The sequence below is a fragment of the Arabidopsis lyrata genome (genome assembly GCF_000004255.2).
Source record: "Arabidopsis lyrata subsp. lyrata unplaced genomic scaffold ARALYscaffold_2, whole genome shotgun sequence".
NCBI classification, from domain to species: Eukaryota; Viridiplantae; Streptophyta; class Magnoliopsida; order Brassicales; family Brassicaceae; genus Arabidopsis; species Arabidopsis lyrata.
The window spans coordinates 16,748,730-16,773,071 of NW_003302554.1; the positions used below are offsets into that span (position 1 = coordinate 16,748,730).

Consider the following 24,342-nt stretch of genomic DNA (forward strand, 5'->3'; position numbering starts at 1 on the left):
CAGGGGTTGAATCTAGATGGAATGACACGATATTATCTAAGTATTAAATCATAAGACTAAAGGGTCCTAAAAAAAAAAAAAAAAAAAAGACTAAAGGGTCCTATTTGAAAATATCTATGTAGAATTTTAGCTCATTTAACTAGGGACTCAAACCAGAGAAAGATATAAACAAGCTAAATTAAAGTACGCATAAATATCATTTGGAGCCGCCCAGGACCACTTTTTTAACTAAACCATTTCCATCATTTCAGAGATGTTGATTTTATATTTCAAATTAAATGAGAACTAATTTTACATCTTTCATTTAATTAAATTTGGGTAAACATATTATAAAAAAAATTCAAGCAACTAAACATTGGATGATATAAAAGTTGCTTGAAGTTCTCTTATAATATGTTTTTTTTTTTCAAATCTTTGATCAGTGGAACACGAAACCTAGTATTAAGTCATGTTTAAATCCGGCAAGCAAACGGATAAACGGGGAAAAAGGCAGCTTGGAGCTCAACACCAACCAGAAAGCTAATTCAATATCAAACCAAAAATATTTTTGTTATTTTTTCTTTTTTAAAATAAAGTATTTTTGATTTGACCTTGATAAAGTACTATATATGTCGTAGATCAATAAAAAGAGGGTAAAATATTAATTGATATCATAAGATTCCAACTAAACCGCATTTAAATTGCAACACATGAGATCGATCCTAATGAACATAATTTAAAAAATAAAGTTTGCAGAACTATAGATCGAAAAAACACAAGGAAACTGAGAAAGTGCAATAATAAGTATCAAACAATAAAGCAAAATATCAATCTTTAAAACATGAACATTAATTACTTTAACCCTCATTGATCTTTTTTAAAAACGTACGTACGTACAAGATGCATGTTTATCACCACTAAGTAACAACCTAGCTAAGGGTGTTTTATCAAATTGCACGAAATGTCAAAAACACAAAGACGAATACAAAAACAACAACAAAATGAAAGCCTCTCATTATTATAACGTTTAAAGATTAACATAATCAATAACTGATATCTGAATCTCAAGACCTCGGAGGTGTGAAGAATGGCGTACCGGCGATGAAGGAGTTGAGTTGAGCCGGGTAGAGCGAAGAAGGATCAAGCATTAATCCATTATTATTGTTACCGGTGACCGTCTTCGTGGCAGTCTCCTCCACATTGGTGGTGGTTGCAGTGGAGGCAAGGAGGTTAAGGTGATGATTATGATCTTGATCTGGTCCTTGGTCATAGAGAATGCCTTTGAAGACATGTCCTCCAATGTTCACAGCCGTTTGGTAAGCATATTCTTGATCATCTTCATCGTCTTCTATTGAGCTCACTTTAACGCACCGGAATACCGCCGGTGAGTTAACCTCCTGTGGTAATTGTTGACTCACCTCCAACCCTAAATTTTATTAATGATTATAAGATCACCAAAATATAAACATAAGATTTTAGCCTCTTTTAGCAACATTTTCTCGATAATAAAGCGTTAGTTCCCATTACATATCTAATAAAAACCGAATCTTTATTGCATTGTTTCTACATGAAATCGATCTTGGTTTAAACCCTTTTATGTCGTCAGGTTTACTAAGGAACAGTAACTCGTATAAATAAAGCAGCAATATCCGGCGGACATCCTCATTCACACGCAAATGATGTTGTACTTCTCCACAAACATTCATAATTAAAAATTTGACACTTTTTCATGAAAATTCAATCAATCTTGAAAGCTAATTCAATATCATCAATTCTAAAAACACACACCATGATCGAATTTTACCTGAATTAGAATTAGCATTCACCACTCGTGTATTAGCAAGAGCCGATCCAGCACCACCACTATGGTCTTTATCATCATCATTATTACCACCACTAGCTTCACGAAGGCGTTTTGCGTTTTGCGTTTCACGGCTAGAGGCTGAGTGGTGCTGCAAGGAAGCGAGTTGGGCTAGACGCTCACGGCGTTTAGCAGCAGGAACCCAAGTGCTCTTAACGTGAGTTTGACAATGAAAGCCTCGGCTTTTACAACAAGTTCTACATCTCATATGAGGACAATCTTTCTTAGCTTGATTCCCACAATCTTGACAATTCATACCTCCTTGTCTCGTCACCGTGAACCCTCCCGGCTCATGATCGGAGACTACGTTGAAGTATAAACTCCTGCTCCGGTTATTGTTGTTGTTGCTGCTGCTTCCGCTTGGAACCATTCCAAATGAGTAGAAGTTTGCAGGAGCTGAGGCATGTTGTCGCTGTTGGTGTTGTTGTTGTTGATGTTCTTGTTGTTGGAAGTATTGTGGAGGCCAAATCTCGAAACCCTTGTTGTTGTTATAGATCTCATCTTTGTAAAGATAAAGATAATTGCTATTGTCTTGATGATGATGATCCTTGTCTACTTGATGATGATCTTGCTTGTTGTTGTTGTCTCTCCCCCCTAGATAGAAGAACCCTGCCATTTCTTTCCCCAGTGATAATCAACATCACACACACAACACACTACAAAGAGATATCAAAGAAAAGGGAAAATCTTGATTTGATTCCCTTTTCTTTTCTATAATAAGAAATTGAGAGTAGATGATGCGGAAGCTTAAGAAACTGCAAACGCCGCCAAGGAATTAGTCTATCTTCATCATTTAAGTAACACAATTTTGATCTCTGAAAGTGGAAGTTTGCTGGATTTACTCTGTGGATTTAAGAGAGAGAGAGGGAAAGAGAAAAAGGTTTTTAAGACATAGAGAGTCCCATGAAGATCTTTTGCTTTGGGCACTTCACTACAGTTATCTTCCAGTTTGAGTGAATCCCCATCACATAAATATCACTCACTATATTTGATTAAAAAAAAAAAAAAAAATGGATAAATAGATACGTGACATTATTTTAAGTAATTTTGTTAAGAGTAATCATTCCATTCCATTAATATGTATATATGCTTATTCTCTTCATTTTTCATTGGTATTTTCATATATAGTCCCTTATTACAATATAAATACATGTAAGATGGTGAAAATAAAATGACGCGTTTTTTCTTTACTATATATAGAAAGTCATATTTTTTTGTCCGAAGATGCAAATTATATATCTAATCGATGGTTTTAGGATTCAAAACAGTATGCATGAAGGCGTATAAAATATGTATTTTACCAAATTAACGTATCAAATTTAAAATTAGTGACTCGTCTTCGTTTTAGTAAACATAAAAAAATCCCAATGTGTTAATTAAAATAATTTTTTTGCCAATTTTTAAACTAAACTAGAAAAATAGCTCGCATTTTAAGCTAATAGTGTTAATTTTTATCAATGGTGACTAGAGTGCCACGTGTTAGAACAGGGAGTTTTTCTCCACTCGTCCCTCCCCCGCAAAACCCTCCCCACCGTTTATCTTTTAATTCGGTCTATTGTTTTGTGATGAAAGTATATGAAAAACCATTAAAGGGAAGTCTGAGAAAACAAAAATAAAAAGAAAAAGAAAAAAGTTTGAGAAAAGAAAAAGAAACAAAAAATGAAAAGGATAGTCTAATGTCACATTGCTTTGACATTTTATCGTCACGGACGTCTCATCGTGAGGTTTACCGTAAATTTTCAATGACATTGCTTAATCACGGCGATTACTTCAATGACATAACGTTTTCAACGAAGCCTACGTGCGGTAATTAAATTTGTTTTTTATTCATCTAATCAGGACTACGTGGCATTAATATTGAATGTATATGAACTAGGTGATAAATTCAATCAAGCATGATTTAAAATTTTAAGTATTATTACATCCGTTTTATGGTAAGTCTTGTAATATAACTAATTTTTTTGAAACACAAAAAATATCATTTAATATTTTCAATGTAGAAGTTTGCTCAATCATTTTAGTTTTATTCATACTTTTTCAGCTTAAAAGACAATTATAAATGTATTTAAAGGGCAATAGTAGAAACTTAAACACTTTTTGAGTTTGAACTATAAGAAATATATGTGGTGTTCTTAGGAATTTTTGCGGGACAGCAATCCCTAGTCTAGGTCTAGGTCACGAGTCATTATTATTAGCCGACGAAGAGATGTGATCGTCTTCCATCTTACCCAAACTAATACATAAATATAATGTATTTCTTTCTGTATTTAGATTGTTTTTAGCTAGCATATTCCAATCGAAGTAGAAAACTTAGCTTTCACGTTAATAGTTTCAAAATTGTGAAGAAATATAATATGTAACGAAAAGGGATATATAAGAGGGTTATTTTGCTCTTTTTGCAAATCAAAACTATATTCTATAGATATGTATTCACACACACATGTAAACATGAGAATAATTAGAGTACATAAAACCGTTAGTGGTTTATCTTAAACTAGCTACTATTAATTATACCTACTAGTTAAATATTTTATACTAGCACGTAATTGGTCATACACATATATTCTACGAATTTAAAATATAAAATCACTAAGGATTTACTTATTCAGTCATACCTTGTACCCTCATTAGAGCGCCGAAGCAAGCAGACCCACTCTAGTGTCTTTGATCACGTGGAACCGTGTGAATTAGCGGCGCAATTTGCATTTGATAATGCTAATCAAGTGCATTTGGTATTAATTAAATGATTTTGACGTTTTTTTTTCTTTCTTAGCTCTGATTTTCTTTAGATAAATAAATTACTTATCCTATATATCGTGCATGTATATTAGTATATATATGGTCTACTCAAAGTTTGATAAATTTTTAAAGATGTTTGAAATCGACGACCAACCCATTTACTTAAACTCCAAATATTATTTTTCATATCCTAACTTTTGCCATCGCATGATCTCAAATAACTTGAACGTCGAATAATTATTTGCGCAACATCCTTATATCATCCAGAATAGTTTATGACCATTCACTTGGTAAGCAATGCAAGTCTGACTGTGAAGAAATGATAGAAGAATTACCTCTGCTCGAGAATCCAGATCAATAACAACATCCAACTCCATGTCGAAAGATCACTAGATAAAACCCAACAAAATTGCACTTGCTTGACATCCGATAAGAAGTTCCCTTGAACCTCACCTTTGCCGAGCCTCGTATTGGCCATTGTAATGCTTCAACCGGGGTTTTGTTTATCTCTAAGTGGGCGAAACGGCTAAACATATTTTCGAAGGAACACATGGATGCCAAAAAATCACGAGTTTGGACCCAATAGTCTAAAATCTAGCCCGAACATTAGAGATAAGGATAAACCATACCCGAACATTAGAGATGATGTAGTAATAATATAGTAGTCAGTTTTTTTTGTTAGATATATGTACATTTAAATAAATTTTATATATTTTTAAGACAACTATATATATAAATACATATTTTTCATAAAAGAAGAAAAAAAAAACAACAATTATATTCTACCAAAACTTTATTTATTACACAATTTAAGAGTCTATCCCACCTTGTCTTGCGAATTATTGACGATTACTCATGCATATTCATAATAAGCAGGTCACGAGAGTGAGATTTGACTTCTCAATTCTCATAGCTAGATTTGATCAAATCTTCGGCATGGACGGGACAATTAATACACAACTTAATAAACTCCGGTACACCGGAAGTTCAAGATCGGAGAACAGAGAAGAAGAAGGATAACAAACTTTCTTATTCAGCTTAAAAATGTTGTTACAACCAACTTAACCTCTAAAATGAATGTCATCAAGCTTATATACATAGAACTAAACCGAGTATTAATCTCAGCTCAGTAAACCACACATAACCGAAGCTAACCGATCCTTATACCCTTAATACGCCCCCCTCAAGTCTCTATCTTCAGGATGTCTGGTTGGGAAGAAAGAGACTTGACAAAGACATTTGTTGTAGTAGATGATGAAAAGGACCCGGATGAAGCGCTTTAGTAAGTATATCAGCATGTTGGTTTGCTGTGGGAACATGTAAAGCTTTGAGATTACCTGCTTTGATTTGATCACGGACAGTATGACAATCAATCTCTATGTGCTTTGTTCTTTCATGGAAAACAGGATTCATGGAAATATGCAGAGCAGATTTGTTGTCGCAGAACAATTTTGCAGGACAAGTAACCTTCACATGTAAGTCCTTAAGGAGTTGTTGAAGCCAAATGATCTCACATGTAGCTTGAGCCATACTCCTATATTCAGATTCTGTACTGCTTCGACTTGCTACAGCCTGCTTCTTTGATTTCCAGGAAATGAGAGAAGTTCCCAAGTAGATGCAGAACCCTGTAATTGATCTTCTAGTATCCTTACACGCAGCCCAATCAGCATCAGAAAATCCATTCAAACATATTTCAGCATCTACAGAATACATCAAGCCTTGACCTGGATTAGCTTTAATGTATCTTAAGACCTTGTGTGCAGCCTGTAAATGTATATCAGAAGGTGCTGAAATAAACTGACTCAACTGATGAACTGCATAGGTAATATCTGGTCTTGTGATTGTCAGATAAAGCAAGCGTCCTATAAGTTCTCTGTAAGCAGTCGGATTTGGTAAAGGAGTTCCCATATCTTTTACCAAATGTAGTGTTGGATCCATAGGAATAGAACTAGGCTTGCATCCAAGTAAACCAGCATCTTCCAATAAATTCTGAGCATACTTCCTTTGACAAACTGAGATCCCTTTAGATGATCTTGAAATTTCCAGTCCAAGAAAGAACCTAGCTGGTCCAAGATCCTTGATTTTAAACTCAGATCTCAATAAAGTCTTCAAAGTCTCCACTGCTATATCATCATTACTGGCAATCATGATGTCATCAACGTACACAAGCACAGCAATAAGTGAACCAGAACTCACTTTAACAAACAAAGTGTTGTCAGCAGGAGACTGAATGAAGTTAGCACCCAAAAGAACTGAAGAAAACCTCTTATACCATTGGCGAGAAGCCTGCTTCAAGCCATAGAGAGATTTTAATAACCTGCAAACAGGATTAGGTGGTAACTCTGTATTCGAAGGAGGAGTATAACCCTGAGGAAGACTCATAAAAATTTCTTCATCTAGCTCTCCATGTAGAAAAGCATTTGAAACATCCATTTGTGTCAGAGTCCACCCTTTAGCTGCAGCAAGACCAAGCATGAGTTTCACACTGGTGAGTTTTGCAACAGGGGAAAAAGTATCTAGAAAGTCAATTCCTTCCTGTTGTGTAAACCCTTGAGCCACCAGCCTTGCCTTATAACGTTCCACTGTACCATCGGGGTTATACTTTATTGTAAAGACCCACTTACATCCTACCACATTCTTCCCCGGAGGTAAAGATTCAACAATCCAAGTCTTGTTAAGTTCCAGAGCATGAAGCTCTTCATCTGCAGCCTTAGTCCATTTCTCTGATTTCATGGCCTGTGAAAAAGTCTTTGGTTCTGTTTCTGTATTATAGGCTAAGATATAGAATTGAAAAGTTGGTGTATATTTGTCATATGAAATGACTGAGGAGATAGGATATGGTGTAGTCTTTTTAGGTGATGAAGATGATGTAATAGATATAGGTGTTATAGTAGATATAGAAGAACAAGATGGTATAGTGTTTGGAAAAGAATTTGTAGGTGGTAAAGTGGATATAGAAGGAACAAGAGAACAGTGATACTCAGATAGATAACTAGGAGCCTTAGTAGTACGTTTAGATCTAGCAATAGGTACAGTATTAAGGCCTAAATCCGGTGTCACTGTAGTATTAGGTATTCTGGTACTAGGTAATGCAGATGATGATGATGATGATGCATTATTTGATGCAGCAGTAGTATTATTATGCACAGTAGGTACTAAAGAATCTTCATCAATCAAAGGCATAGTTTCTACAAAATGTAAAGGAGCTGGTAAAGGTAAAATCGTATTAGGAAACACATCAACAGCTTTAGAAAGGAATTCACTGGTTTTAAAAGGAAAAATATTTTCTTTGAAAACAACATTGCGAGATATAGAAAAGGAATGTGTTTCAAGATCCAAAACCTTATACCCTTTATATCCAGAAGGATATCCTAAGAACACACAAGGCTTAGCACGAGGTGAAAATTTGTTCCTTTCATGTATATTTGTTGAAACATAACAGAGACATCCAAAATTCTTTAGCAATGAATAATCCGGTTTCTTATTCAATAGAAGCTCATATGGTGATTTGTTATCTAACAAAGGTGATGGCAGTCTATTGATTAAAAAGGCAGCAGTTAACACACAATCACTCCAATATTGCATAGGAATATTTGATTGAAACAATAAAGCTCTAGCAATATTAAGAAGGTGTTGATGCTTTCTCTCCACAACAGAGTTCTGTTGAGGAGTATAAGCACAGGAAAAATAATGAAGCATGCCATGTTCTTTTATCAATTCTGTAAACTTCAATTCAGGAGCATTATCACTTCTTATAGATTTTATTTGCATATTAAACTGTGTTGAAACAAGCTTTAAGAAGGCAGGGAATACTTTGGTAACTTCTTGTTTATTTCTCAACATATACACCCAAGTGGTTCTAGTACAATCGTCAACCAAAGTAAGAAAATATCTAAATCCTTCAACAGATTCAATACTAAAAGGACCCCATATATCCAAATGAACAAGATCAAAAGGGTTTGAAGCTAAATTGTTATGAGATATGTATGCCAATCTTCTCTGTTTAGCTAAAGGGCAAATGCAACATGGAGAATCATTAGAATTAAAAGATTTTAAAGAAGGGATAACACTAACAAGTTTCTGTAAAACTATAGAAGATGGATGGCCTAAGCGCTGGTGCCAGAGTTGACCATCATCAAGAACGGATCCAGAAAAAGAACAGACTGCAGGTGTTGATGTAGAGAGGGATGTAGTTTCTGTCTCTAGGATGTATAGATTGTGATAAAGTCTACCCCTCCCAATCATCAAGCCCTGAGAAAGTTCCTGAATTAAACAGCAAGTAACATAGAAATGAGCTGAACATGACAAAGTTTTAACCAAAGAACTAACACTTATCAAGTTAAATTTGAAATCCGGAACATGTAAAACATTTTGCAATATGAGTTTTTGTGTAATGTGCACAGTGCCTGTATGAGTAATAGAAACCCTGGTACCATTTGGCAAAGTGACAGTGACTCCAGAAACTGGCCTTAATTCTCTAAACATTGCTAAGTCTGAACATACATGACTAGAAGCTCCACTATCTATAATCCAAGCATCACTAGGTAAAAAATTTTGTATTGAAGAAAGTATATGATTCTGAAAGGTGAGATTACGATTCTCATATTTAAGACTAGTAGAAGGAAAAGGAATTGTGATACCAGATGTTGAAGTTTCTGCCATTAAACCATGTTCAGAGACTGTAGCTGTAACCAAAGGACTAGGATTGCTTGAAGTAACTGCAGGCTCTGGAACCTGAACTTGAGCCTGGAATTGCGAAATCATTTGTTCTATTTGTTGAGGAGTAAAGTCTTGAAGATTCAGATTATTTCCACCATGTGTAATATGAGGCATTGGATAAGTACCATAATTGCCATAAGGATTCACCATAGATGCCTGAGAATAACCTTCAGAAGGATATGCATTTGTCTCTGCATAAACATGAGCCACTGCATTTGCTTTCTGCATTGAGTTAGCATATGGCAACATTTGCATTTGAGTTGGATACTGCATCCGTGGAGTCTGCATCATTGGCATCCTAGGCTGTACTAGTAACTGAGGATTAGTCTTGTATTGATAACCTGAATTTGCCATCTTCATTCCTGGTGGATAACCATGCACCTTGTAGCATTTCTGAATCGTATGACCCACTTTCCCACAGTGAGTACATATAGGTTTTTGATTTGGTCTCACAGTGTTGTATGCTGCAACATAAGCTTGTTCACCATCACTCATCATAGGAGTACTATTCTGAAAAGCTACATTATCAACACGAGTAAGGGGCTTGACATTTCTCTGTCTTTCATCTTGTGTAACAATGTTAAAAGCTTCCTCAATAGAAGGAATGGGTTTAAGCATCAGAATATGTCTCCTTGTCTGATCAAAACCCTCATTCAATCCCATTAGAAACTTAGTCACCCTACTTCTCTGTTGTAATGTTTCCCATTTACTAGCAGCATCACATTCACAACGACCGCAGGTACAGATTGGAAGCTCAACATAATTTCTGTGTTCTTCCCACAGAGTAAGTAAAGTAGTATAATAGGTTGAAACATCCATTGATCCCTGCTCTATCTTACTTAACTTCTGCTCTATATCAAAGATTCGTGGAGCATCATCTTGCTTAAATCTTGATGTCAAATTATTCCATATACCTTGAGCAGTAGCAATAAAGAGCAAGCTCTGACCTATCTTCTTATCAACAGAGTTCATTAACCAAGTACTAACAATGTCATTACACCTAGACCAAGCACCAAAATCTCTATGATCTTCAGGTGGTTTTGAAATTTTACCATTAATGAAGCCCAATTTGTTTCTGACATTCAAAGCCATTAACATCGATCGACGCCAAGAATGAAAATCAGAAGCAGTCGCCAACCGATCCGAAACAAGAATAAGTCCAGCATGATCCGTATTATGTAGATAATATGGATTCTCATAGTGATCAGCTTGATAACGCGACTGTTCACCGGCGTTAATCGGAGGATGAACCACCGGAATCGTAGATGGAGGTACATAAGTTCCCATTCTCAGTTTAAGAACAAGGAATTACAAAGAAAGTGAGACGAATTTGGATAGAGAAGCAAAGATTCGTCAACACTAGAGGTCAAGCAAAAGAAATCAAAGAAACAGAACGGAGAAATAGATTCCGGTGACGGAAAATCGCAAATCGCAACGAAAAATGAAATCGAAAATCACAAAAGAGAAAGAAACGAAGATTGCTCTCCGATGAATACAATGAATGCGGAAGATATAGATTGCTCTGATACCATAATAAACTCCGGTACACCGGAAGTTCAAGATCGGAGAACAGAGAAGAAGAAGGATAACAAACTTTCTTATTCAGCTTAAAAATGTTGTTACAACCAACTTAACCTCTAAAATGAATGTCATCAAGCTTATATACATAGAACTAAACCGAGTATTAATCTCAGCTCAGTAAACCACACATAACCGAAGCTAACCGATCCTTATACCCTTAATACAACTAATTTCAAAAGATAAAGTCTCTCTTACCTATATTACTAATCCTTGAAGATGAGATATGCAACTTGTAAGGATTTGCGTTTTTTTTTTTTTTGGTGAGCAAATGCTTTTTTAATTGTGAACCGAGAAATTACTTTGAAATCTTGGCTGTAAAATATTTGTGTCACTTTAGAAAGAAAAAACACATATTTATTGGATTTAGAGAAACAAAAGTAGAAAAAGAAGACAATTTTGAGTTTTCTTGGAATAGTTTTTGGAGCTTTTCAAATCACTAAAATCACTCAAATGTGAATTTCAATTTGTTTTAAAGTCTATAAGGTTTTTATGTTCACTTTGCCAATCACCTATATCATCAACCATTAATACGAAATGCATATTCAGAAGCAATACGTTAAAAATATCAAAAAGAAAACAATTTATTTTTCAGCCAATGTAAGAGCATGATTATTGGTAGTATCTTAGAAATAAATCTTAGAAATATTTAAGTAATATATTTGTAAAAGTGGTAGGTAAGAGATAGCATTTTTGGGTTAAGATTTTTGTATGATTAATGGTAGGTTCTTAACATGTGGTTCTTAGAAAAAAAATATTAATATAAAAATAAAATTTATAATTATAGAAATTTTAATAATTGTTGCAAATTAAAAAAATTAAAACATACATGTGATACAATTTATAACATAAATAACATAAAACACACAAAAAAAAAATTCTTCTTTTGTTTGATTTTTTAACCAATCACAATGTGACACCTTGCAACATCTTAAGTTAAGAAAAACATCTTAACTTAGATACAAATCTTAACTTTAAGATGTTGGTTTGATTATTTTTAATCAATTTTAATCCTAAGATGTGTCTAAGATACTCAACATTTCAACCAATATTCATGCTCTAAGATGTCAAAAGAAAATCAATATTGAAATGCGTTTGTAACACACAAAAGTAAAAACAAAAACAAAAAATGAGAAAAGAAAATGGGAAAAGAAGGCCCATCCCAAACATGAATTGTTTCTAGAAAGGAGAATTTTCTTAACATAATACGACTAAAATTTGTTAAGCCCTACTAAACACAATTATATGTGAGTATATCTATAGAAAGGTTGATCGTACGTATTAGTTGCCCACCCAAAACAAAACAAAAGGACTTGCTCTTATTTAAGGGCCCGAGGCAGTAGTCTTTTGTATTTTAGAATTTCTTATTGACTAAATCACTATTTTGTCTTTATTTGTAAATTTAATTACTTAATACTCCTAACTTTGATGACTCGGGATCTTCATGATTAAACTAGTTGCCTAATGTCCCTTTTGTCTTTGTTCTTTACTTTATTTTTCCCTTCGATAACATTATTTTGTTTTTTATTTCTTTTCATTTTTCACATTTTGACGGGGTTGATAGCTAGCACTGATTTACTTTTTGGCTGATGCTATATATATTTATTATTCATTATAAATATACCATTGTTACAAAAATGGAACAAATTCAAATCAAAATTTTCGTCAGAAAAGAACTCTGATAAATGGGTGGTACATCGGAAACAACAAATCTAACGTACCACACTCGATGCTAACAAAATCTACTTCTTTGCTGCAAAGATAACGATCTCAAACCATTGACTGGAGTTAGCGCTCCCCACCATTAACCAAAGCATCGATTCGTTGTTCCCAAAACTTATCTCCCAGAGTAAACCAGATTTATCACAAGTGATATTTCTCTTAGGAGACAGACATAACTCATCCACGTTTGACATAAATGCATGTTTTCCAATTATATCTTAATTTATGTTATTTTAGTTAAATCTACAAACAACAACAAAATGCTATATGTATCATGCGTAGGCAATGAGGTTATAAAACATGTTCAAATGATTAACATTGTCATCCAATATTCTTTTTTTTTCCTAAAAACACCACAAACACTATCATTCATTTTTAAAGGATACATCTAATGTTTCTATTTTAATATATCAAAAAATGTGTATACTTTTCCGAGAGTAAGCTTCAATCCACCGTAAAACCAATACAGGTTTAGCTAATGCCGAAGCAACGCCCAGCATTATTCAGCCGTAAATCATAATGACGATAACTAATATTTAATATCAGATTGTGTGCATTGGCATGGTTAGAGGTGTTCTAATTTTTTCTTTTCTTAGACTATGTACAATGGTTTTAAATTACAACACACTACTTTTTACCTTTTAACATTCCACATCATCATCTCTTTTCCACGTCATAATTCAACACTCATTTTACTTTTATATTTTACAATGATTTTAGAAAAATATTTCATAATTTTAATTTTATGTTTTTATTTAGTGATTATACATATTACTAAATAAACTTTTTGATTAAAATTATATTTTTTATTATAAAATAAATAATATAGTAAAAAATATGAATTTTTTTTCAATGTCCAAATCAAATTAAACAAGTCTCTATCTATAGAATATGAAAAATGATGAATTTTGGTGTGAATTATTTATGTATATAATATAATATAGTATAAAATAATTGAGTCTAAGTAATTGAGATAAAAAAAAAATCAAAAATCTTAATAGCCAATGAAAACACAGCACATGACAAAGAATACCCCACCCAACCAAAATTCACGGTGTTGATAAATTACAACACCAAATTTGCCACATCCTTTACAACGTTTATTAAAACAACCATTGCACTATTTTCAACTGTTGAATATTTTTATCAACATACCCATTTTTAGCGGAGGTGTTCTCAGATGTTATAATTTATTTAAGATTTTGTCACCTCCCACAAGTCAGAGAGAGAGTGAAGGACAGAAGGAGCAAAGGTCATCATCGTAGGTGAAAATCAAGAATAAGGATTAGCACCAATAGTCCAATTATTGTTAAGTTGTTGTCTTTCACTCTCGAGCCTTGTGCTCACCTTTCTTCTCGCTGCATCTATCTCTCTCTCCTATCTCTTTATATATATATATATATATATATATATATATATATATATATATATATATATATATATATATATCCTAGTCAATCATTCTTCTCACTAACAGTATTTTCCCGACAATCTTCTCAATGAGTATATTGTTATTCCTTCCGTTCCAAAATATAAGTCGTTTTAGCTAAAACATGCCGATTAAAATGATATAGTTTTTAAAAGTTCAGTCCATCATAAAAAAAACTGCATAATAAAAATAATCATAAAATATTAAAGTAATATATAGTTTGCATAAAAACTTGAAAACGATTTATATTTTGAAACAAAAAAGTTTCTCCAAAACGCCTTATATTTTGAAACGGAGGAAGTACAAAATATCTATACGCACTGTGTTTATAAATCTTAGTCCAGGCTTTTTAAGTAACTAATGTTAGGGTTCGATACCAATTTTTTTTTTGTGGAAAACGATCTAAAGTACAAAAAATGAAAGCACCCAAAATTTGTAACAATTCATTTTTAGTGTGAGAGTAATAATCAGTTTCCACCAATGCAAATTAACTGTGATCAGAAATTTAGGATTTATAAATTTGTCTCTCTTTATTTAATCTAGAACAAACCGAGGTGATAAAAAATTAAGAAATTGAGAGATAATTTTAGGAAACGCAAATTATAATGAGAGTCTAACATGGTCACTAGAACCCTTTATAAAAAAAACATGGTCACTAGATTTTCACAATGTTAACCTCTACAATTGAAAAGTTAAAACGAATGACATTTGTTACTAATACCGCTACTAATATTGAACTCAAGCTAACCTAAATTAAATACATATGGGTGCTAAAATGTTCGTTTAAATTACTTAGAGACGATATTTAACCCAAACTAAAATGTTCGTTACAGTTTTATTATTTCCTTATAAAAGTTGCAATTTCACAAATCATTGTCATGTTTTTTTTTTAAAAAGGTCTGAAAACAAACATATGCCACGTCAACACGTTTTACTAATTAATATACTTCTTAAATAATATATAGAGGGGATTACTATTAGGAAAAATGATAAATTTTCACAATTATGCCTTTGTGACCATCATTTTTGCTAAAAGCTAAGTTATAACTATGCTCTTTCCGCGAGAAACGGGTTTTGTCTTGTTGAAGAAAAAGGAACGAAGTGACGCAAAGCGTCTTCCTAAAGCTAAGTTATTCGATTTACTACGTTGAGCATAAACTTTATCCAATACAATATAAACGCATTATACAAAATGCGATCAGTACTTTAGAGATTAGACATACTAATTTCTACTTTCTACAATGGTTCTACTATCCTACTACTACGGTCTACGAACACATTATATTGAAATTCGCGTGCATTTACCAACTGTCCAACTTCATATGATTTTCCTATCGTATATGTATATAAAACAAGCATGATAAGGTGATGTGATTGTAACTGCCTTACTGTGGTGGAATACATGACAAGTTAAGTATAATAAGGAAGTCTAATTCTGAAACCCTAGGCGACGAACACTGCATGCCAATAGTAGAAACAGTACGTACGATCACGAGATCAAACTTATACGTACTTTACTTTCTTAGGATCCCTCCACTTGTAGGCACTAGCCCCTTGCCACGTGGTCCCCCTCCATTAGCTTTATGGGCCTCATAAAGCCCGTGGGGCCCGAACTCACATCCATGCACATGCTTCACATTATGCTCTACCTATGTATCAATGTGTATATATAAATACTAATGTTCATCAATACGCATTTAAGAATGTATATATAAACGTATAATATAATAGGCCTATATATGCCTTTTTAAGGAGAAGACCCGCCGAAGAAAAGACAGCGTTGTGGTCTCCACGAAGGTTACAAAGGCTCATTGTCACGTGACCACCACCATTCTTATTTGTGTGTATATCATTATCTATATCTACATATTATATAGCTCACATGTATAACTACGTTTATTTTCTAGAATTTGGCTAGTTTTTTATTAGTAGTAGACTGTTCACGAATCTTTAGCACTATACAGCTATACTCTAGTCTCAGAATAAAAGTAAGTGAGTTGGCTTATTTGATCTATTGAAATTTAATTAGTAGTTCTAAACACTAAAACTATTATATTTGCATCAAATAGTAGTACATACAATAATTGTATGAAACCCATTGCGGACTTGGCCTCCAGCCCAAATTTGGGCGTCAGTGGTAATATATATCATGTGGGCATCACTTATGGGCCTAACTATAAAAGCCCAATAACTTTGAAAAGAAATCTTAATTAAACAGAGTACAGTAAAACCTCTATAAATTAATAATGTTGGGACTAGCAAATTTTATTAATTTAGAGAGGTATCAATTTATCGATAAATTAATAATTATTAATTTATAGAGAGATTTTACTAATTTTGTAATTTTTTAAAAACATTTCTATCTAAAACTAATTTTTTTCTTTATAAGTAATATTTTTTAAAAACTAATTACAAGTAAAGAATAAGTTTTAGAAAACAACACAAACTTTTTTTGAATATTAGAGTCATATTTTGTTAAATTTTTTACATAGAATATGTTAAATATATATCATACTAATTCAAATATGACATATATAAATTTATATCATATATATATATATATTGATAAATTTATACAATTATTAATTTATGATATCGATGGGACCATATGTTTATATGAGATTTTCAAAAAAAATTATTATCTTATTAATTTATCGATTTATGTCATATTTTACACTAGTCCCAACTCGGGACCGGAAGAGTTTATTAATTTAGAGAGGTTATTAATTTATAGAGGGTTTACTGTAATAACTAATATGAGAATAGAGATTTTAATTGGGAAAAATGTCAAAAAAATCATGAACTTTCAAATTTGGGACGATTTAATCTTGGACTACGATGAAGACATTTAAATCATAAAAAACCGAATTACATACGGTTTCTATATGGTTTCACTTTCTACAAAACGAAAAAACGATACTAAACTGAAAAAATGTACCCCACCCCTAATATTTTCTCATCAAACAAAATAAAATAAAATAAAAAATCCTTATATGTCATTGTATTATGTAAAGAATTATTAAATTATACTATAAAACAAACAATAATCCAACTTTATATAAATATTTAAAAATTAAAATTTCATCCGTGCTGTTCCAGCACGGGTTATGATCTAGTTTCTTGTATAATAGGATAGAACTTCTTTAGAACCGCTAGATAAAGGAGCGTTGAGATTCTCTCAAAAATTTACACTTTCAGAACTAACAGATCGATGGCATTGTCTTCTTTACAATACCAAAGTCACATCTCTATCTTAATCAGTCAGATTTGACCTCCAATAAGGAGCTCAATTCGTTCCACAAAGTCATTATCATTCAATACCAGTCAGAAGTCAGTTCTACACTGCGCGAAAAAAGGAGGCCTTTGGAGTTAGAGGAGTCTCTTAAAGTCAATAACAATGCCATTGATGATGGACATCTTAATGTGGAGGAAGATATTATGTTTGGAGAATGTGATGATTTTGATTTCAAGTATGAGGACATTGAATTTTTCGCAAAATTTTCCCAGATATTATGCTATCGACTCATGATTATCAACGAGATGATTATTAGACAACAAGGTTTGGTAAATGATAATGATGATGATGATGATGATCGAATCGTGGATCAGATGTTAAACATTAATGATGAACAAACTCATGATTGTTATGTAACAGTAACAACAACAACAACAACAACAACAACATAACATGTTATGCTTCAAGAAGTGTTTTAACAACCTAACACATCCTTCAATGAGCCAACGTCACAGTCAAATCAACAAGTAATCCGTCATCAAGCAGAGACTTGGATTCCTCTAAAGTCTTATCAAGATTTTCCAAGCAGCATTATGTTATTGTGTTAATTGAATCTACATCCAGAAATCGTTAACGGTGTTATCAATTGTGTTATAAACTGTGAGTCCGATGAGATTCCAAATAACGATGACATCAACCTGCAACTGTACAATCATAAAGCTCGAAACTCGGTTAATCCTTCATTATCATCATTGAGGAAAAATATGAAACCACCTCTGCCTCCAACTAGAGGATCATCATCACAAGCCAAAGGCAATGGCATTATCAACAGTTATGGTTTTGGAGATTGTGCTATCACAACAAGAGCAAGTTGTTCTTCTGCATTCAATTATAGCTTTACGGAGAAAGCAACATTTACTATTGCTGCAACAACTTCATCAACTCTACAACACTCAAGAGAATGAAACTTGTGAACACACATTGAGTGTAGAGATGAATATAAATGTTCAAGAGGAGAATAATAATGAAATTGAGAGTGATAAAGATTTGCCTTCCTTTTCAGATCTTTGAATCTATGGTATAAACTCTTACAAGTCAGTGTAAATTTTTGTCTTTTCTTGGTTAAATATACTGAAACTGTGTTTTTTTTTTTAACCAATCAGATTCTTGACATGGACCTTGAACCGATTGGTCAAGACTAGTACGAGTTGGAAGGTAAATAATAAGCTGTCTCTTAAATTGTAATTTTGCCATTTGTTGTCTCTAATGTAACAACATGCTATATACTGATGACTATGTATGTAGCATGCAGACATCAGAACGAGGAAATTGTGTGAATGATAATGAGATTAGAGCAGAGTATTGAATCTTAAATGAACCGTGACATTGCTTCTCATGGAGTTTTCTCTCTTCATGAGAAGCTCTAAGCATTACATTAATAAAGAATCTTCTTGAGATGCTTAATTATAGTAATTAATTGATTCAATCAAACTAAAAACATTTCTAACATTTCAGGTGTTACTTGGGAGAGCAACATGAGAATATCCAGTAGATATCGATTTAGGAAGATCATCAGAATCTGAAATAAGATTCTCTTGACGACTGATGATAACACCATTCATAATATATATTAACGTCTATTAATTTTTATACATTTTGATGGATAGTTTATAAGTAGGAGTTTCATAGAAATTGATGGAACTAGGCTCTAATAAAGTTGAAGCAAGACGGATGTTTTGAAATCAAGAATCTTGGAAAATTTTCGATACGGATGAAGGAAGAAGAAATTGGTCATAGAGAAGTTGTCATTCTCAAGAACAGTTGCTTAATTCAGGTCAATTTATTTCTTAAGTCTTTAGTTTTAGCTTTTGCTCACTTCTGTTTCAATATGTTATGATCAAGAAACCGAAACTAAACAATTTATTTTATTTATTTTTTTTGGTGCAGATATGAGAGAAGTCGTTCATATTCGAGACGAATGAAAAAACAGTCAAAAAATATTTAGATGGAATTCACAAATGAGATCATATATATTATAAACGTGGTAGAGGTTTTATGGTATTAAAGTTGTATGATAATCGAAACTTTACACGTGAGTTTGGTTGATAATCAAAATCTTATGGGTGATTTAAAAGTTAGTTTGATCTTTTCGTTGATTTTTTTCAATTACACATGACGAAAATAGTCAAATACAGTGAAATGAAAAGGAGAGAAAAACAAAATTCGAATAATATCGATGAGGATCTCTGAGGTGTATTATATTGATGCAAAGAATGGGCAGTGAAGTGGATTTGAAAGATGGTGATTGATTGCCCAATTTTTGTTTTTGAGGTATTAAACAAAAACTCCCGTTTGATTTAGATATTTTTTTTTATACTGGTAGTCCCATGACGATATAAATATATTGTCACCAAATATTTAAACTGATATTTTGTGAATTATTATTGCCATCACTTAAGAGTTGAGACAATTATTGATTTATATTTTGTTTTGTTATATTAAACTGTATATATTTTAGTTTTAATATATATTTTTGTTAATTGATTATTGACTATAATAATGTTAATTAAATATAACATTATTTTAGTTTTCATATAGCGAAACCACACGTGACTAAAATGAAGTATGCATATAAACTATTATATATACATTGTATAGTGAGAATTTATATCCAACTAAAAAAAATCTTGCAACTCTATGTAGAAAATAATAATAATGTTAAAGCCTTTTTTATAGTAATTTTATATATCTATGTCTCTACAATTATTCCAGAAAATATAAATGTTGTGCCGTACGAATATAGGCTGGCCGGTTATACAAATTAGAGCAAATATTTCATCAAGATGGAATTTTATTCTCAGTTCTGCTATATTTTTCAGCAATTAGAAAGAAAAAAAGGAATAAAATTCAGCCTTGTTCTTTAACAAAAAACAAAAAAAAAATCAGCCTTGTTTGCTGGAAAAGTTGAAAAGGATAAATTATAAATGAAATGTTTACTCTACAAAACATATGAAGAAAAGAGTTTCTCTAATATTCATTTCCTTTCTTTTAATAAATATAATAACTTTATTCAGCTTTTCTCTAATCTTCATTTTCATTTCCACTTGTTTTTTTCTTTCAGACTTCACTTATCACCAATTTTTGGAATGTGAAATTCTATTTTCTTTACCAGTTAAGAAAAAAACATTTTGGAGATTTTGACATGATATACATTGAACCATTATTTCTCATAAGTTTGTCATAAACAAAAAATCGTCGTTTAAATTATTTTTTTTAAGTATTGAGTAGTAATTGAAAAAGCCATAAAAGAATAGTGCAAATCCATTGGTAACTGTGATGGCACTTTCTTTCCTCGCTTCAGATTATTGGCGTAAGCGATTACGTATTTTTGTTCAACCACAAATGTGGTAAAGCAGAGAATTCAGACTGTTATGCACTTTTACACAAAATATATGTTCCAGTTTAATTATCATTTTTTAAAAGTTAATATTAGAATGTTGGGTTTGTCATCATAATTTTATATTTATTAAATGGTCCCTGTTTTCGAATTCATCCTTCAAAAAAATATGTCAAATAATGTGGGGGTATATTCATAAACTATTGAAAAATATATAATATAGTGGTCCAACCAAATAAATTCGTTTAATAAAGAACATTATTAAATCGCTGTTAAGAGTCGAGAGGTTTCGATATTGTCATCCCCACCTTCTGCCCATTCAGATCCAACTAATTTCCTTATTTCATTCTACAAATAATTTAAAACCAATGAGATAGTTATTAATTTCTATCATCGTGAAATTATTTTGATGAAAAAATGATTGAAACCAAACAAATTGTTTTGGCTTAAGATAAATTAAAAGTTAAGGAAGTGGGTGACCTAGTCGGAGTTTATTGTGTGGAGCTTCGAACAACGTACGAGAGACACGACGGACCAAACGAGCCACGTGTTGTCTCTCTTCTGTGCCCATCCCTTCTTCTATCAAAAGTCATAAAATTTAGTTTCAATGTTAATAATATGAAATCATGAAATACCTGATTTCAATTTTCATTTAATTTATTAACATCATCCAGCCTGCCTGAAATAATACTAAAACAACAAACAATTGAGTTTGACCCAATTTTAGTTTGCCGTGATCTTATGATTTATAAATGTTTTTCGCCATGATTATCCACTTGATCAACGTAGTACATGAAATGAGACTGTGACGTCGGACCCATTTGTTCCCTAGCACACATCAAAAGTTATAACTATTCTACTAATCTTGCGTTAGCCGCTGTTTCACTTGGAGACTGTATTATGCGCTCGAATATTAAGTTTAAAAAATTGTCTAAAATAATCCACACTGCTGCACTGTATCTCGACTCAAAATATCTTTGTATCACACATGTTAATTTCCTGATTGGCACAAATTTCTTTATTATCTTTTGAAGGAAAAAAAAATAAATCCTACATTAACCTGTAATCACAGTGAAGGGGGCAGTAAGACGGAAATGTATTTTTAAATGTATATATATATACATATATGTATTTATATAGGAGTATAGGACTATCAGCTATGATAAAGAATTCTACATGTCCTTCACTGGATATTTTTTAAGAAACTTTTGATCCCATTAATTTGTATAATTGGTATTTTTGAATATGGAACTTAAGACATGCCACAAAAACATTTATAAATTTTCTTTTTTTTCTGGGTGTGAATTTATAAATTCTTGATTAACCACTACAACAATCCAACAATGCGACAATGGTGCTTCCACGACTAAAAGGTACTATGGGAGCACATACATGGATGATTGATTCTTAAGATTATAAATTTATCATACTTTTTTTTTTTTTTTCGTCTAAATTTTTCCATTATATTATACGATTGAGAAATACAAGGGTGGAATACGATTTTAATACACAAAGCCGGCGGAAAACAAAGATATCCTCAGAAACTAAACCCAAACGAAGGAAGCATAAAAAAGAACGGAACATAGCCCTCAACAGACGAAACAAAAGGCAACGACTAAAAACAAGACCTCTAAATAAGAGATTTGGTGATTTAAACTCCTCTAAACCAAGATGATCAAAGCCACTCACAAACAAGACTTTATCATACTTTCCTCCAGAAAATATATTATACTTGGAGGCTTCCATATGGGTTTAAAGTTTCTTTAAGCATACGCCTTTAGTTAATTGGAGAATCTTTTATTCTTTAATATACTACTTTTTCAGGGATATAATTTAGTAATTTACAAGATACAGTTCTACTAGATTTCACTCCTGAAAAAGCAAACTTTATAATCTTTGGTTGTTACTTAATATCTATACGAACCAATTGATATCTTTTTACTTTTTAAAAACCATTTAAGGTTTTAATCATACTGAAAAAAATCCATTTTGTCTCCATTTACTAGCTAGGTTTCATAAACTTGGAGTAAATTAATAACAATTTATATATGTATTTCGTTCTGCTTCCACGGAAAGAATTCTTTCGATCGATCAAATTATTTTATTTTTAGTATAGAATGAATTTGATAGAAATTTCAAATATATAGCATTTTATAGTAAGCGTTAAGGTTTTACACGTAAAATTAGTTTTATTAGGATGTCAGATCAGGTTTAACCAAACAGAATCAGAAAACTAATTTGAAAACCCTCTTTGAACATAAACCAATTCAGTTGATTTTTTGTAAGTTGCTGTAACTGAAGCTGAACCCAAAAAAAGAAAAGAAATAATTTATCAAAACTCTTTTATCAAGCTAAACCAAAAAAAAAAAAAATAGACGTATCAAACCAAACTAAATGGCATTTGGTTTTCATTGCATTTATAGATATTTGAACTGAAATTAGGGAAAGGTAATTTTAGTTGTCATACAAGGAAACCACTGAGACATATTTTAATTATTTATGTAAAAGGAAAGAGTCCACTGGTCAACTTGGTTCGGGTATCATCCACTTCCAGTGCAAAGTTCTTCGGGCTTCCACTATAATCTTCTCAACAAAGATAACACAATAAAATATAACAAGAATGATATTCATATAGCTGGAAATGGAATTATAACTATGTTTAATCTTATTCTCTATTTTGGAGTTGATGGCTTGATGCATGACGGCACGAACTATAATATACATGGAAGTTGAATAAACAAGAGATCAATCGGCTAAAAAGCCAGGTTGTTCTATTTTTTATTAATCCAAATTCTAGGTTTTTTTCACAAAAAAAAAATCATATTAAAAATTAATTATAGGTATATTATTTTTGCGATTAACAATTTTCCACATTTTTAAATTAATAATACTTTATTTCTGTTTTTGCAGTCTAGAAATCATCATTGATAACTAGTCAAAAATACATAGAAAATTTAAAATTTGTGTATTTTCGCAATATTTTTTTGTTTTTCTTAGGGGACGAATCATGGAAACAACATGCTAGTATTATCTTTCTTTATTAGTTAGTTTTAAATATATAACTAATTAGTAGATGATACGTATATATATATATATAGATACATACAAAATATTGAGAATTTTATATAGTATATAATTTAAAACACATTCCAACATGAAGTAGATTTGATTAAGACTTGTCAAAGATCCGACCCAAAATTTCATATTGAAAAATCGTGTAAGAAATCTCGTTTCAAAAATTTGATTAAAATCTTTAACAAAAAAAATAATAATCAAAGATATGATAAAATCTAATGTAATGTCACGTAAATATTTATATTTTACCTTTTGTTTGTTTACATATTGTCTAATACAATCCATGTTTCCTAATATATTATAAAGTAAAATCGATCATCTTAATTCTGATGTATATGTTTTGACATAAGCCTACGTATAGGAATATGATATTAGGAGAAAAAAAAATACTGTTTTAAACTTGTTGAATTGTTCACATTTCTTAATTAAATTAGTCAATCTAAACACCAAAAGTAAAGTTTTAAGAGTTAAATCTTTAGGCTATATTTAAAAGGAGAACACTTAGGTGTTCTTAGCTTTTTAAAAATAGAAAATATTGTGAATAGTGTTAGATCTGTTGTAGATCTGTTCTTGTTGTAGAACTGTTCTTGGCCCAGTTTTAGCGTGAC

The 24,342-nt window shown here is 31.9% G+C and overlaps 2 protein-coding genes across 2 annotated transcripts; one reads left to right on the forward strand and one right to left on the reverse strand.

Annotated features, from left to right (window-relative positions):
• Positions 1-808: 808 nt before the first annotated feature.
• LOC9325093 (protein SHI RELATED SEQUENCE 5) lies at positions 809-2,796 on the reverse strand. The gene is made up of 2 exons (XM_002888984.2): positions 1,784-2,796; positions 809-1,405 (listed from the first exon to the last, which is right to left on the reverse strand). Exons 1-2 carry the CDS (start codon positions 2,454-2,456, stop codon positions 1,044-1,046), a joined length of 1,035 nt encoding a protein of 344 aa, XP_002889030.1. The 5' UTR covers positions 2,457-2,796; the 3' UTR covers positions 809-1,043.
• A 14,224-nt stretch (positions 2,797-17,020) lies between these two features.
• Positions 17,021-19,284, forward strand: LOC9325095. Its single transcript, XM_021010097.1, is given in 12 exon segments — positions 17,021-17,035; positions 17,159-17,377; positions 17,379-17,511; positions 17,514-17,593; positions 17,595-18,214; positions 18,216-18,330; positions 18,332-18,340; positions 18,426-18,477; positions 18,568-18,661; positions 18,663-18,865; positions 18,966-19,096; positions 19,210-19,284. Coding segments are annotated over 12 exon segments (1,746 nt in total).
• Positions 19,285-24,342: the final 5,058 nt, after the last annotated feature.